This window comes from Bos taurus, chromosome 4 (assembly GCF_002263795.3).
Source record: "Bos taurus isolate L1 Dominette 01449 registration number 42190680 breed Hereford chromosome 4, ARS-UCD2.0, whole genome shotgun sequence".
NCBI lineage: Eukaryota > Metazoa > Chordata > Mammalia > Artiodactyla > Bovidae > Bos > Bos taurus.
The window spans coordinates 65,739,069-65,753,152 of record NC_037331.1 but is presented as its reverse complement, the minus strand read 5'-3'; the positions used below and the strand labels follow the sequence as shown (position 1 = coordinate 65,753,152).

The 14,084-nt window shown below is 41.0% G+C and overlaps 1 protein-coding gene across 3 annotated transcripts in view; it reads left to right on the top strand.

The window, feature by feature from the left end:
• The window catches only part of GARS1 (glycyl-tRNA synthetase 1), a 53,542-nt gene that overhangs the window by 5,184 nt on the left and 34,274 nt on the right, over window positions 1-14,084 (top strand). For all 3 annotated transcript variants that reach the window (NM_001097566.1, XM_059885431.1, XM_059885433.1), the window contains exons 2-3: window positions 12,518-12,619; window positions 13,492-13,594. In NM_001097566.1, coding sequence (NP_001091035.1) covers window positions 12,518-12,619; window positions 13,492-13,594 — 205 coding nt within the window. The remainder of the gene's footprint in view (window positions 1-12,517; window positions 12,620-13,491; window positions 13,595-14,084) is intronic.

The following is a 14,084-nucleotide window of genomic DNA, read 5'->3' as shown; positions in this document are numbered from 1 at the left end:
TTTATAATAATATGTATTTCAGTACGTAAGTTTGGGGGTATGACTCCACTGGAAGTTTTACTGAAGTAAGCAGATGCTGCTGTTGCTGCTGCTAAGTCGCTTCAGTTGTGTCCGACTCTGTGCAACCCCATAGATGGCAGCCCATCAGGCTCCCCTGTCCCTGGGATTCTCCAGGCAAGAACACTGGAGTGGGTTGCCATTTCCTTCCCCAATGCATGAAAAGTGAAAAATGAAAGTGAAGTCGCTCAGTCGTGTCCGACCCTCAGCGACCCCATGGACTGCAGCCTACCAGGCTCCTCTGTCCATGGGATTTTCCAGGCAAGAGTACTGGAGTGGGGTGTCATTGCCTTCTCTGAAGCAGATGCTTATACTCCTATACAGATTTACTCTGAATGCAGTTGCTATTAATGCACACTGATAAAGATATATTGCATTGTTTACTCAAGGCAGCAGCATAGCCGGTAGTCACATGTCTTCTTTGTTTTTTGTTTCAAACAATAGCAACTTTCTAAAATTCTGAACAAAGCAAGGTATAGTCTTCTTTTTTATTTTTTTAGTTAAGGTGTAGTTTATTTGGGGGCTTCCCAGGTGGCACAGTGGTAAAGAATCAGCCCGCCAGTGCAGATGATGCAAGAGACACAGGTTTGATCCCTAGATTGGGAAGATCCCCTGGAGGAGGGCATGGCAACCTGCTCCAGTATTCTTGCCTGGAAAGTTCCATGGACACAGAGCATGGTGGGCTACAGCCCATGGGGTCGCAAAGAATACCACACAACTGAGTGACTGAGCACTCATGCATAGTTGATTTTAGTCTTCCTTTAAAATACATTTTCCTGGGTGCATCCCTGGAAAATTCAGTGTATGTTAAACTGGGGAAATACTTCTCGTTTATAAGCAGAGTTAGGTTCTTAGTTCAGATCATTTTAAACAGCTTTTTTGCCTCCTAACTGGGACATTCTGAAATAGCATGAATTACAGGAGAGGGGGTTCTGTTCACTGAATGAGGGAAGTAGGCAGGAGTTTGGGAAAATATCCACAATGGGGAAAGGATGATGGTAGGCCCCTCAAAGGAGTTGGGGTTTTAGAAAGAGAAAGGAGGAATCAGTTTGAAAGTAGAGGGTGTTGAGGTCCTTTAATGGACCGGAACCTGGTGGTCCGGAGTTGACCATAAAGTAAAAGAGAGAGAGAGAGGCTGATATTCCTTGGTTTACGCAGAAAACCAATAAAATCCTAGATACAGGGCTTGTGTCGCTCACAAAGGCACCTGGCGCCCTCTCGAGGGGGTGAAGGCACAGTTCGCCTTCTCAAGAGGGTCTTAGAAGCCTGGGCAGGAGAATGAGCATGAGAGGTTTCTGAGCTCCAGAGAATTAGCCTGAGAGAGAGAGAGAGAGAGAGAGAGAGAGAGAGAAGGAAAAAAAGAAAGACACGGGGACTCAAGCTCTGATAGAGCAAAGGTGTTTTATTCAACATTGTGTGGGTGTTTATACTGTCTTACAAGGTAGCTATTTTCAGCAGAGATAAAATTAAAACTTAGAAGTTATCAAGGAAACATGAGGTCATTGATATGAAAGAGAGGGTTGTAAATAATTACTCTTACCGTATGGTTCATAGAAAGGAAGAAGGTCGTAAATAGTTACTTCTCACCGTATGGAAAAACTAAGGAAGGCAGTGCATGCATTCCTCAGCCCCGGGAGTAGTTTGCTACTCCACTTAATTCCTGAATATTCAGGAATTAATAAGAGACAGAGGATTCATGACAGATGCAAAACAGCACACAGGAAGCCTCCCGTTAAATGCTTCCTGACAATTCTCCCTATTTTATTATATTTGTAAAAAAAGGTCTTGACCAGTTGAGTTTGTTTAGTATTGCTGCTGCTGCTGCTGCTAACTCGCTTCAGTCATGTCCAACTCTGTGTGACCCCATAGACGGCAGCCCACCAGGCTCCCCCGTCCCTGGGATTCTTAAGGCAAGAACACTGGAGTGGGTTGCCATTTCCTTCTCCAATGCATGAAACTGAAAAGTGAAAGTGAAGTCGCTCAGTCGTGTCCGACTCTTAGCAACCCCATGGACTGCAGCCTACCAGGCTCCTCCGTCCATGGGATTTTCCAGACAAGAGTACTGGAGTGGGGTGCCATTGCCTTCTCCATTGTTTAGTATTAACCAACCTTATAGAAAGGCAATGATAAACAACAAATATAATTATCAAGACAATCACCAAAGTTACAGTTCCAGACCTGATGCAGTGGGTAATACTTTGAAACCATCTTCGTGGGTCTAGCCCAGATAATTGATTGGCTAGTTGTTCAGCTAAAGTTTCCAAATTAGTGGAGGAGGGGAGACGTTTAGAAAAAGTTTCAAAGATTTCCTTTTGCAGTAATTGTACATTCAGAGAGGCGTTATAATGTATATTTTGTAAATGAAATTTGATTTGTTCCCAGTCGTAGGCACTGTGATTAAAATGAACAGGAGTGACACAAAATTGAAGTAATCTGGAAGCAAGTCCAGCCATGAGACCTTCTTCCCAGGGTCGTTGGAGATTTACTGGTAACCACAAATTACGTCGAGATCGAAGAATCAAAAGGGAACCATTTCTTAAAGAGATAGAGGAGTTAAGACAAGTATATAGTTTGCAATTAATACAAGTTACAGAACGTAAAGTCTTATTGTAAATTTTCTTTGGCTATAACAAAAGAAAGTGGGACACAGGCCTGTATAAAATATGACTGATTATAGCAAAAGAAATAGTTACGAAGACCACGACTGGTCCCTGTGAAATGTCCGGTCCAAGTTCCAAGTTCTTCGGTGCTTGCAGCAAGTTTCCAAGCGTCCCATTGTTCAGGCCCACTCTGTTTGTCGAGGACCATCCTAGGACGAGGTGGGGCTATCCACCTTCAAGCCACCCAAGAAGTCCTTTGTTGTGGTAGTGCTCCATCGCAGTGTCGGTGACCTTCCATGTCACTTGCGCAACATAGTCACACACCGTGCTGTTGTCCTCTTCTGAGCAGTTAGAAAACCACATACCATGGGGTCCCCAGTCAACAATTGTATAATTAGCCACAAACATTAATTTTCCTGATTTGGCTTGACATTTGTCCCAATGAACAGGAGTATGTGTAAAGTTCTTATAAGTAAACCCTTTGCATAATGTTCTTTGTTCTTTCCCTAACTCTTTCCCTAAAGTCTCAGTAGTATAAACATGGTTCACAGACAAAGAAAGGGCAGTAAATAATCCAAGCAATGTCCGAAAGTCTTCTTTTGGAGGCAGGACAAAAGCCCAAGTTTGTTGGCTGACGTTTATGCATAATTTTCCTGGGCCCAGGTCACAAGGGAAGGACTTCATAGCCTAAAGAAATGTTAATTAGTTTTCCCTCCTCCCCAGGGAGGGGGCATATGGGTGGAGTCATTGACAGGATCTCTCTTTTCTCCGTCCATTTTATGACATGCAATAAAGGTGGGTTGAGTAAGTAAGCCCAGTTAAGTCTGATTAGTTAATCCGGTTCACGCAGGGGAGGCACAGGTCAGGAGACTGAGCATTCTCAGGAGAACGTATTCAGGACGCTGAAGCATTCTCTGTTGAGAAACCAGATTTTTAGCTTGATTAATAAGGGTTTTATTTGTCCCCAAGTGGGGAGATCATAAGGGTGATGCCACCGAGGGTGATGTTTCCTGGAGATCATTCGAGCCGGCATGGCCCATATTGGAATTTCTTCCTCCTGGGGTTTTTGTTGTCCCGTCTCCATTTTGAAGGCCGGGGGCCCCCTTGAGTCGAATCTTCTGAAGAGGAAGCCATGTGAGTTTGTTGGATCCATCTGGGGAAATACAAGCATACCCCTTTCCCTGTAAGATTAGTTTCCCAGATTTCCATTGTTTCGTTAACCTGTCTTTGTACCAGATGGGCAGAGGAAGAGAAGCGTCCTTCAATTCCTCGAAATGCTTTTCTGCCCTCGTTAAAATATCTCCCTGTGGTAAGTTTAAAAAATTTAAAACAAATAAAGCTGTATTAACAATAGTTATAGGTTTAGAAAATATCTTATGTTGGAATATAGTAAAGTCTGCTTTAGATAAGGAAGACAGTAGTGTTCCTGTGTATTCCCCCATTTTAAATTTTTTATTTGTAACTTTAGTGTGTGATGTGCTCGTTCGACTATGCCTTGTGCCTGTGGATTATAAGGAATACCTGTAATATGTGTAATAGAAAAAGATTGTAAAACTTGTTTAAAGTGTCTAGAAATATAGGCAGGGCCATTGTGTTTTTATAGAACTGGGAGTTCCCATTACAGCAAAACAAGTTAATAAGTGAGTTATAATGTGTTTTGTAGGCTCACCGCGACGAGATGTGGCCCAAATAAAAGAAAAATTAGTGTCGATACAGACATGCAAGAAAGAAGATGGAGAAAGTTCAGGGCAATGAGTTATATCCATTTGCCATAGTTCATTAGGTTGCAAACTGCGAGGATTAATACCTTGTGCGATGGGTCCAAGATATAGGGGTCTACAAGTAGAGCAATTACTAATAATTTCTTTAGCCTGGTGGTATGGGATATTCCATAGATGGTGTAGGGAGCCAGCATTGTTATGCAACAGAGCATGCTGTTCTTCTGGAGTAGCAAGTTCACTTCAGTCGCTTAGTCGTGTCCGACTCTTTGCGACCCCATGAATCGCAGCACGCCAGGCCTCCCTGTCCATCACCAACTCCCGGAGTTCACTCAGACTCACGTCCATCGAGTCAGTGATGCCATCCAGCCATCTCATTCTCTGTCATCCCCTTCTCCTCCTGCCCTTAATCCCTCTCAGCATCAGAGTCTTTTCCAGTGACTCAACCCTTCGCATGAGGTGGCCAAAGTACTGGAGTTTCAGCTTTAGCATCAGTCCTTCCAAAGAACACCCAGGGCTGGTCTCCTTCAGAATGGACTGGTTGGATGTCCTTGCAGTCCAAGGGACTCTCAAGAGTCTTCTCCAACACCACAGTTCAAAAGCATCAATTCTTCAGCGCTCAGCTTTCTTCACAGTCCAACTCTCACATCCATACATGACCACAGGAAAAACCATAGCCTTGACTAGACGGACCTTTGTTGGCAAAGTAATGTCTCTGCTTTTGAATATGCTATCTAGGTTGGTCATAACTTTCCTTCCAAGGAGTAAGCGTCTTTTAATTTCATGGCTGCAATCACCATCTGCAGTGATTTTGGAGCCCCCAAAAATAAAGTCTGACACTGTTTCCACTGTTTTCCCATCTATTTCCCATGAAATGATGGGACTGGATGCCATGATCTTCGTTTTCTGAATGTTGAGCTTTAAGCCAACTTTTTCAGTGTCCACTTTCACTTTCATCAAGAGGCTTTTTAGTTCCTCTTCACTTTCTGCCATAAGGGTGGTGTCCTCTGCATATCTGAGGTTATTGATATTTCTCCTGGCAGTCTTGATTCCAGTTTGTGTTTCTTCCAGTCCAGCGTTTCTCATGATGTACTCTGCATATAAATTAAATAAGCAGGATGATAATATACAGCCTTGACGTACTCCTTTTCCTATTTGGAACCAGTCTGTTGTTCCATGTCCAGTTCTAACTGTTGCTTCCTGACCTGCATACAGATTTCTCAAGAAGCAGGTCAGGTGGTCTGGTATTCCCATCTCTTTCAGAATTTTCCACAGTTTATTGTGACCCACACAGTCAAAGGCTTTGGCATAGTCAATAAAGCAGAAATAGTTGTTTTTCTGGAACTCTCTTGCTTTTTCGATGATCCAGCAGATGTTGGCAATTTGATCTCTGGTTCCTCTTCCTTTTCTAAAACCAGCTTGAACATCAGGATGTTCACGGTTCATGTATTGCTGAAGCCTGGCTTGGAGAATTTTGGGCATTACTTTACTAGCATGTGAGATGAGTGCAATTGTGCAGTAGTTTGAGCATTCTTTGGCATTGCCTTTCTTTGGGATTGGAATGAAAACTGACCTTTTCCAGTCCTGTGGCCACTGCTAAGTTTTCCAAAGCAAAAACAATACCCAGCTGTGAATGTGACTGGTGATAGAAGCAAGGTCCGATGCTGTAAAGAGCAGTATTGCATAGGAACCTGGAATGTCAGGTCCATGAATCAAGGCAAATTAGAAGTGGTCAAACAAGAGATGGCAAGAGTGAATGTTGACATTCTAGGAATCAGCGAACTAAAATGGACTGGAATGGGTGAATTTAACTCAGATGACCATTATATCTACTACTATGGGCAGGAATCCCTCAGAAGAAATGGAGTAGCCATTATGGTCAACAAAAGAGTCCGAAATGCAGTACTTGGGTGCAGTCTCAAAAACGACAGAATGATCACTTCATTTCCAAGGCAAACCATTCAATATCACAGTAATCCAAGTCTATGCCCCAACCAGTAACGCTGAAGAAGCTGAACGGTTCTATGAAGACCTACAAGACCTTTTAGAACTAACACCCCAAAAAGATGTCCTTTTCATTATAGAGGACTGGAATGCAAAAGTAGGAAGTCAAGAAGTATCTGGAGTAGCAAAGGAAACCAATTTATCAGCTTGCTCATTACCATAAGTCTTGGGGCCAGGAAGTAAACAATGTGCTCGAATATGTGTAATATAAATGGGAGAACTGCAGTTTCTAAAAACAGATTGTAGTTCAAAAAAGAGTTGTTAAATAATAAGTTGATTGGAGTTTATCGTGGAGGTTTCTATGTTTTTTAATACAAAAACTGAATATATAGAGTCAGAGACTATATTAATGGGGAAAGGATGTAGGCAAATAACTTGAATAAGAGCATATAATTTATTTTGTTGAGCAGAATGAAATTTAGTATAAAAGACTTTATATTCCTTAAGAGACCAGACTGAAGCTTTGGCGTTTTTAGTCCCATCTCTATAAAAAACCTCAGCCTGTGGTATAGGCTGGGAGCTGGTAACGTGAGAAATAATAAATTCAGTATTTTTGAAGAAATTCCACAGCTTACCACAAGGATAATGAAATGTAATTTCTCCAAAATATTCCAGAAAAGCTATTTGGAAATTGGTAGACGTTTGTAATGTGTTCTCAAATTGAGATTTATTGATAGGTATTACAATTTTATGAGGATCAGAGCTAATTAGAGTTTTAGTCCTATTTCTTCCATTGATAATGATTAGAGCAATTAAATTCAGGTAGGGTGTAAGTGACTTTATTCCCCTAAAACGGGTGTAGATCCATTCTACTGGGTGTTCTTGTTGGGCAAGAAGTCCTGTGGGAGAATGAAGAGAGGGGAGTACAAATAATTCTAGAGGTAAATCTAGTTTGATGTGAGTAAGAAATTGTTTTTGTAATTTACTTTGCACCAAATAGAGTTCCTCTCGTGCCTCTTGAGAAAGTGAATGAGGGCTATTTAAATCAGGATCTCCTTTTAAAGTATTAAATAGGTTATTCAGTTGATAATTAGCAATGTCTAAAGAATATCTAATCCAATTTATATCACCTAAGAGCTTTTGAAAATCATTTAAGGTTGATCATTTATCAGTACGGATCTGAGGTAGTTGGGGAGTAATACATTGTCTATTAACAACAAACCCCAAGTAATGGTAAGGTGTAGAGGTTTGAATTTTTTGAGGGGCAATGATTAATCCAGAGTTTTTTAAGCATAGTTGAGCTATATCAAACGTGTTAAGTTTCTAAGATAGATGGAGCTGAAAACAATATATCATCCATATAGTGAATAACAAGAAAGTTAGGAAATTGCTTTCTCACAGGCTCAAGGGCTTTGGCTACGTAGTACTGACACATGGTGGGAGAATTCATCATCCCTTGTGGCAGTACAGTTCATTGGTACCATTTATGGGGTCCAGTATGATTAGGATAAGGGAGAGACAGAGCGAATCTCTCTCGGTCTAAAGGGTGTAAAGGTATATTAAAAAAGCAATCTTGTAAATCAATAATAATAATATGCCGATTTTAAGGAATAGTGGTAGGTGATGCACCCATAGGTTTCACAGATGCATTAACTTCTTTAAGGTCTGTTAGGAGACGCCGAAGAATTGATGCTTTTGAACTGTGGTGTTGGAGAAGACTCCTGAGAGTCCCTTGGACTGCAGGGAGATCCAACCAGTCCATTCTGAAGGAGATCAGCCCTGGGTGTTCTTTGGAGGGAATGATGCTAAAGCTGAAGCTCCAGTACTTTGGCCACCTCATGCAAAGAGTTGACTCATTGGAAAAGACTGTGATGCTGGGAGGGATTGGGGGCAGGAGGAAAAGGGGACAACAGAGAATGAGATGGCTGGATGGCATCACTGACTCGATGGACGTGAGTTTGAGTGAACTCCGGGAATTGGTGATGGCCAGGGAGGCCTGGCGTGCTGTGATTCATGGGGTCGCAAAGAGTCGGACACGACTGAGCGACTCAACTGAACTGAGGAGATGCCATTTGTTAGATTTTTTTTTTTTTTAAATAATGAGAATAGGAGAGTTCCAAGGAGAACAAGATTCCTCAATATGCTTTAATTCTAGTTGTGTATCTGTAAGTTCCTTAGCCGCCTGTAATTTGTCTTTTGTGAGGGGCCACTGCTCTGTCCAAATGGGCTCGTCATTCTTCCAAGTTATATGAGCAGTGGCCTCTAGGAAAAATGTGGAATGTATATCTGAGTTTGCCATCACATAAGTAAGTCCCTTCCTATCAGGTTAAGGGGTGCATCTATCACATAAGGTCTTAGTGTTGCAGATTGGCCTTCTGGTCTCTCACATGGATAAATCTGAGTACTCTGATAAACCTCTTGTACTTTGGTTTGAGAAATCCCTGCAATTTGGCAAGAAATTTTTTGTACAGGCCAGGATTTGGGCCATAAATGTTTGGAAATAATAGTAATATCAGACCCAGTGTCGAGGAGACCAGAAAATCTTTTACCATTAATTTTGATATTTATAGTTGGTCAGGCAAATTCAGATACTAATGATGTCCAAAAGGACTGTTTTTGATCTGTACTGCTGAATCCGCCCGTCCGTATATCATTAGAGGAGTTAATAGAAATATAAGGTAAAAGAAGTAATTGAGCAATTTTATCCCCCTTTTTGAATTGTCATAAAATCTGAGATGACATCGTAATTTGAATTTCTCCTTGTTTAAGGAAAGCTGTTATTAAAGTTTGCCAATCATGGGGAATAAAATCTCCAATAGAGGATGTTACAGAATTTAGAAATGCTTTAGTAAAAGGTGAATGTGGGCTGTACATAGTTATAGCTTTTTTAATTTGTTGCATGTGAAGAAGGTTAATACCCTCATAATGAGGTATTATTTGCCCTTGAGCGTCAGGATTTCTAAAAACTGGAAAGGCGGAGAAACCATCGGCTTCAGAGACCTGTGATTGTAAAGCCAGCAATTCAGAGAGCCTCTGTCATGAAGGAGAGTGAGTAGGTATATTATTGTTGTTCAGAAAGGTGTTGTTGGTTTTAATGTCAAAAGGTGTCTTAGGGGAGTCGTTGCCAGAATAATTAGGTTCTAGCAAGGGAGAAACTTTAGGATTTGTGCCCACTGGCAGGAGAGGAGCACTTGGAGCAACCGGGGCAGGGCTTGTAGGAAAATTCTGAAATATTTTATGTTGTTCTAATTCAAAACTACCTTCATCAGGGAACCAAGGGTTACATTCAGCCACTGTCTGAAGGCAAGCTTCTATTCGCTGACACGAAACTGAAAGTCCCTGAACTTTAAATAAGTGCTGAAGTAAAGTAGAAAAGTGATGGGGCTTTCCAGCCATATTACCCATTTGTTAGTACTTACCGGCCTCAATGGGCCCTTGGGGTCACTCCGTCCAAATCTACAAAGTGTACCAGGCTCCTGTTCGGGTACCACTTGTTGAGGTCCTTTAATGGACTGGAACCTGGTGGTCCGGAGTTGATGATAAGAAAGTAAAAGAGAGAAAGAGGCTGGTATTCCTTGGTTTATGCAGAAAACCAATAAAGTCCTTGATACAGGGCTTGTGTCGCTCCTGAGGGCACCTGTCAGGAAGCATTTAACAGGAGGCTTCCTGTATACTGTTTTGGATCTGTCAGGAGTTCTCTGTTCCTTATTAATTTCTGAATATTCAGGAATTAAGAGGAGAGGCAAGCCTCTCCCGGGGCTGAGGAATCCAGGCATTTCCTTGTTAGTTTTTCAATACAGTGATAAATACCCTCTTCCTTCTTATGAACCATACGGTAAAAGTGATTGTTTACAACTCTGTCTCTTTAATATGAATCATGTATGTTTTTTGTAAGTCTTGAATTTTAATCTTTATCTTTGCTGAGAATAACTACCTTGTAAGACAGTATGTATGCCCACACCATGTTGGTTAAAACACATTTGCTCCATCAGAGCTTTGGTCCCCGTGTCTTCTCTCTCTCTCTCTCTCTCTCTCTCTCAGGCTAATTCTCTGGAGCGCAGAGGCCCTCTGGGTTCACTTTCCTGCCCAGGCTTCTAAGACCCTCTTGAAAAGGCGCTCTATGCCTTCACCCCATCGAGAGGGCGCCTGAGGCCTTTGTGAACAGAGCAAGCCCTGTGTCAGGGACTTTATTGGTTTTCTGTATAAACCAAGGAATATCAGCCTCTTTCTCCTTTACTTTCTTGTCGTCGACTCCGGACCACCAGGTTCCAGTCCATTAAAGGACTTCAATAGGCACCTGGCGCCCTCTCAAGGGGGTGAATGCACAGTGCGCCTTCTCAGGAGGGTCTTAGAAGCCTGGGCAGGAGAATGAGCACGACGGGTTTCTGAGCTCCAGAGAATTAGCCTGAGAGAGAGAGAGAGAAGGAAAAAAAGAAAGACACGGGGCCTCAAGCTCTGATGGAGCAAAGGTGTTTTATTCAACATTGTGTGGGTGTTTATACTGTCTTACAAGGTAGCTATTTTCAGCAGAGATAAATAAAAACGTACAAGTTGTCAAGGAAACATGAGGTCATTGATATGAAAGAGAGAGGGTTGTAAATAATCACTCTTACCGTATGGTTCATAAAAAGGAAGAAGGTCGTAAATAGTTATTTATCACTGTATGGAAAAACTAAGGAAGGCAATGCATGCATTCCTAAGCCCCGGGAGTAGTTTGCTACTCCACTTAATTCCTGAATATTCAGGAATTAATAAGGGACAGAGGATTCATGACAGATGCAAAACAGCACACAGGAAGCCTCCTGTTAAATGCTTCCTGACAAGAGGGGAATAAGGAGAACATGTATCCCATTTCCATTCTCTTTTCTGTGTATGATTATCTGTATTTTCAACTTCGTCTTTCTGTTCCATTCCATGGAATGAAAATTATCCAGGGATAATTTCTTTTCTAAGTCACTAATTCTCTCTTCAACTGTCTGATCTGCTGTTTAAACTGTCCATTGGGTTTTTAATTTCAGTGATTATTTCCCAATGTTCTATGTGGTTCTTTTTCAAGTCCCCTGATTGTTTTTGATAGTCTCTTATTCTTGACTCATGTTTTTGATTCCTCTTTTTATTTTACTTTAAACATCTTGAGCATTTAAAAAGTATGTTTGGTCATTCAAATACTTTTAAAGGATCTAATTTTGTTATTTGTTGTTTCTGCCGGGTCTCACTCATGGTGGCTCTCTTCCTCATGGATTTTAAAATTTTGAGCTGAGTGCTTATTATTTTTGTAACCTTAAACTGAAAATCCTGAAAGGCCTATGGAAGGTCTACTTTAGAGAGCAGTTGCTTCTGATGGGCCCCCCAGGGCTCTATTAATTTGATACCTTTTAATTTCTCATCTTGAAATTTCCCAGACCATGTGGTAACGTTTTGTTTGTTCTCTCAGATTACTTATTCTACCACATTACTGTAAGAAAATCAATGTACAGGTGGTAGGTTGTTGGAAGTGAATAAAGTAGTCTAAAGAAATTAGCAAGGAAAAAAATGCAATAGTAAAGGGCAGAGGAAGGTAAGTGACTGAGAACAAATGGGCAGAGAAGTAAGCAGAAAACTAAAACAGTCTTTTTTTTTTTTTTTGTACGCAAGAAAAAACAGAGATTCAAGGAGATGGTAGTCTATTCATTGGTTCTTCTGAGTTCTCAGTGCTTATCTTGCTCTTATTTTGTGTGTGTGTGTGTGTGGCTGTGCTGGATCTCTGTTGCAGGGAGCAGGCTTCCTCTAGTTGCAGAGTGCATGCTGCCTAATTGTAGCCTGTGGTCTTAGTTGCCCTGCGGCATATGGGATCTTAGTTCTCCGACCAGGGATCAAACCCCTATCCCCCTGAATTGCAAGGCAGATTCTTACCCGGTAGACACAACCAGGGTTTTTACTTTTTGATCAGTGCTTTTCTCCTCTCTGCATCTCCTCCCCACAAAGAAAACAAACCAGTAATAATTGCTCTGCAAGTGTAGTTATTTATGTACCTGTCTATATGTTTAGATTATACATGCTGCGGGCAGAGACCTACAGTATTCATAATGACCTTTCACATAATAAACCTTTGAATTTCCTCATTCTCACACAGATACTGTTTAAAAGATGTGCTGAAAAGCACATTTCTAACTTTACTTCTGAAACCAGTCATGACTACTGATTCTCTTTGTTGGCTAGGGAGATCTTGTACGAAAACTCAAAGAAGATAAAGCACCCCAAGTAGATGTAGATAAGGCGGTAGCTGAGCTCAAAGCCCGCAAGAGGATTCTGGAAGCAAAGGTGAGTCTTGGATCCTCGGAAAGGAACGTAAGTAGCTATAGAATTGCTCATCATTACTTAGTCTCTGTGGGTGGGAGAGGCCTAGAAAAAAATTTGAAAGTTGCTCTATCTCTGTTTATCCAGAATGCCCTCTCCTCCTTCTCTACTTGGTAGACTCCTTCCTTTCAATGTGTAATTCAAAATGTCAGCTTTTCTACAACACGTTCCTCCCCCTAACCTACTCCTTCTCCTACCAGACAAAAACCCTAAACTGGTTGTGTTCCATTAATTCCCTGGAAGGCAATTGTGTTCTTCTTGATGAATTCTTTTATATTTACAAATAATGGTTATGCTGTTTTAAAATCTTTTCTTTTAAGGAAAAGTTTTATTCATCCGATACCTGCTCACAAACCTTTCAAATTATCTCACATCACTAAAATGAAATCGTTTGGAGTTTTTTCTTTTTTTGGCCAAGCTGCACAGCTTGTGACACCTTAGTTCCCCAGCCAGGGGTTGAATTCAGCCCCAGCAGTGAAAGCGTCCAGTCCTAACCACTGGGAAGCCAGAGAATTCCTCATTTGGAGTTTTAAGTCACTATTTCACTACAGTGATCCTCTAAAATTTAGATACTGCTTATCAGTATCTACATCTAAGTAAGCTTAGTTTTATAATCTTGGGAATAGGCATACATTTTCCTAAATAATTAAGTAAAGGTGTCTTTTCTGTAACTCAGAGGGAAAAACCCCTAAGGTTTCTATTGTTTTAAGGGTATGAAAATCTTGTCTGATAAATTTTATATTGAATTCTGAGGAATAAAGTAAATTTAGGTGTGTAAACTGAAATTCCCACTCACTCCTTCAATCACATATTTTCTCTTTAAAAATCTCTTACAGGAGCTAGCGTTACAGCCCAAAGATGATGTTGTAGACAGAGCAAAAATGGAAGATACCCTGAAGAGGAGGTTTTTCTATGATCAAGCTTTTGCTATTTATGGAGGTAGGGGATTAATGAAAGAAAAAATGTGTTGTTAGTGGCCTTAATATGGTTCTTAAATGAAAAGCACAACTTGCCAACTGATATCTCGTTGTACCAGGTCATGCAAACCAGAGGATATATATCTTGCATTTATTTATTTAGTCACTCATTTGGTATGATACCAGTTCTTATTTCCTTCTACCCTCCTTATTCTTGAAGATGGCTTTTTTTCCATTAGGACTTAGGGAATTGGAGGGGTAGGCAGTGTTTGATGTATCCATGTACATATCAGACTCTTCTTAAAATCCCAGTGGAGACTTGGGAGTAGTAGAGGGCCATTTGTAGCACTGGCCAACTGCACTGTGCCATTCCCCACAGGGCAGTGATAAACCCTAGTTCCAATATTATTCATTATGGCAACTGCCAGGTGAAAACATTCTTCTTAGCTATGCAGATAAATTTCTACATCCCTTTGAACACTACATGAATTTATATAGACAAATATAATTCA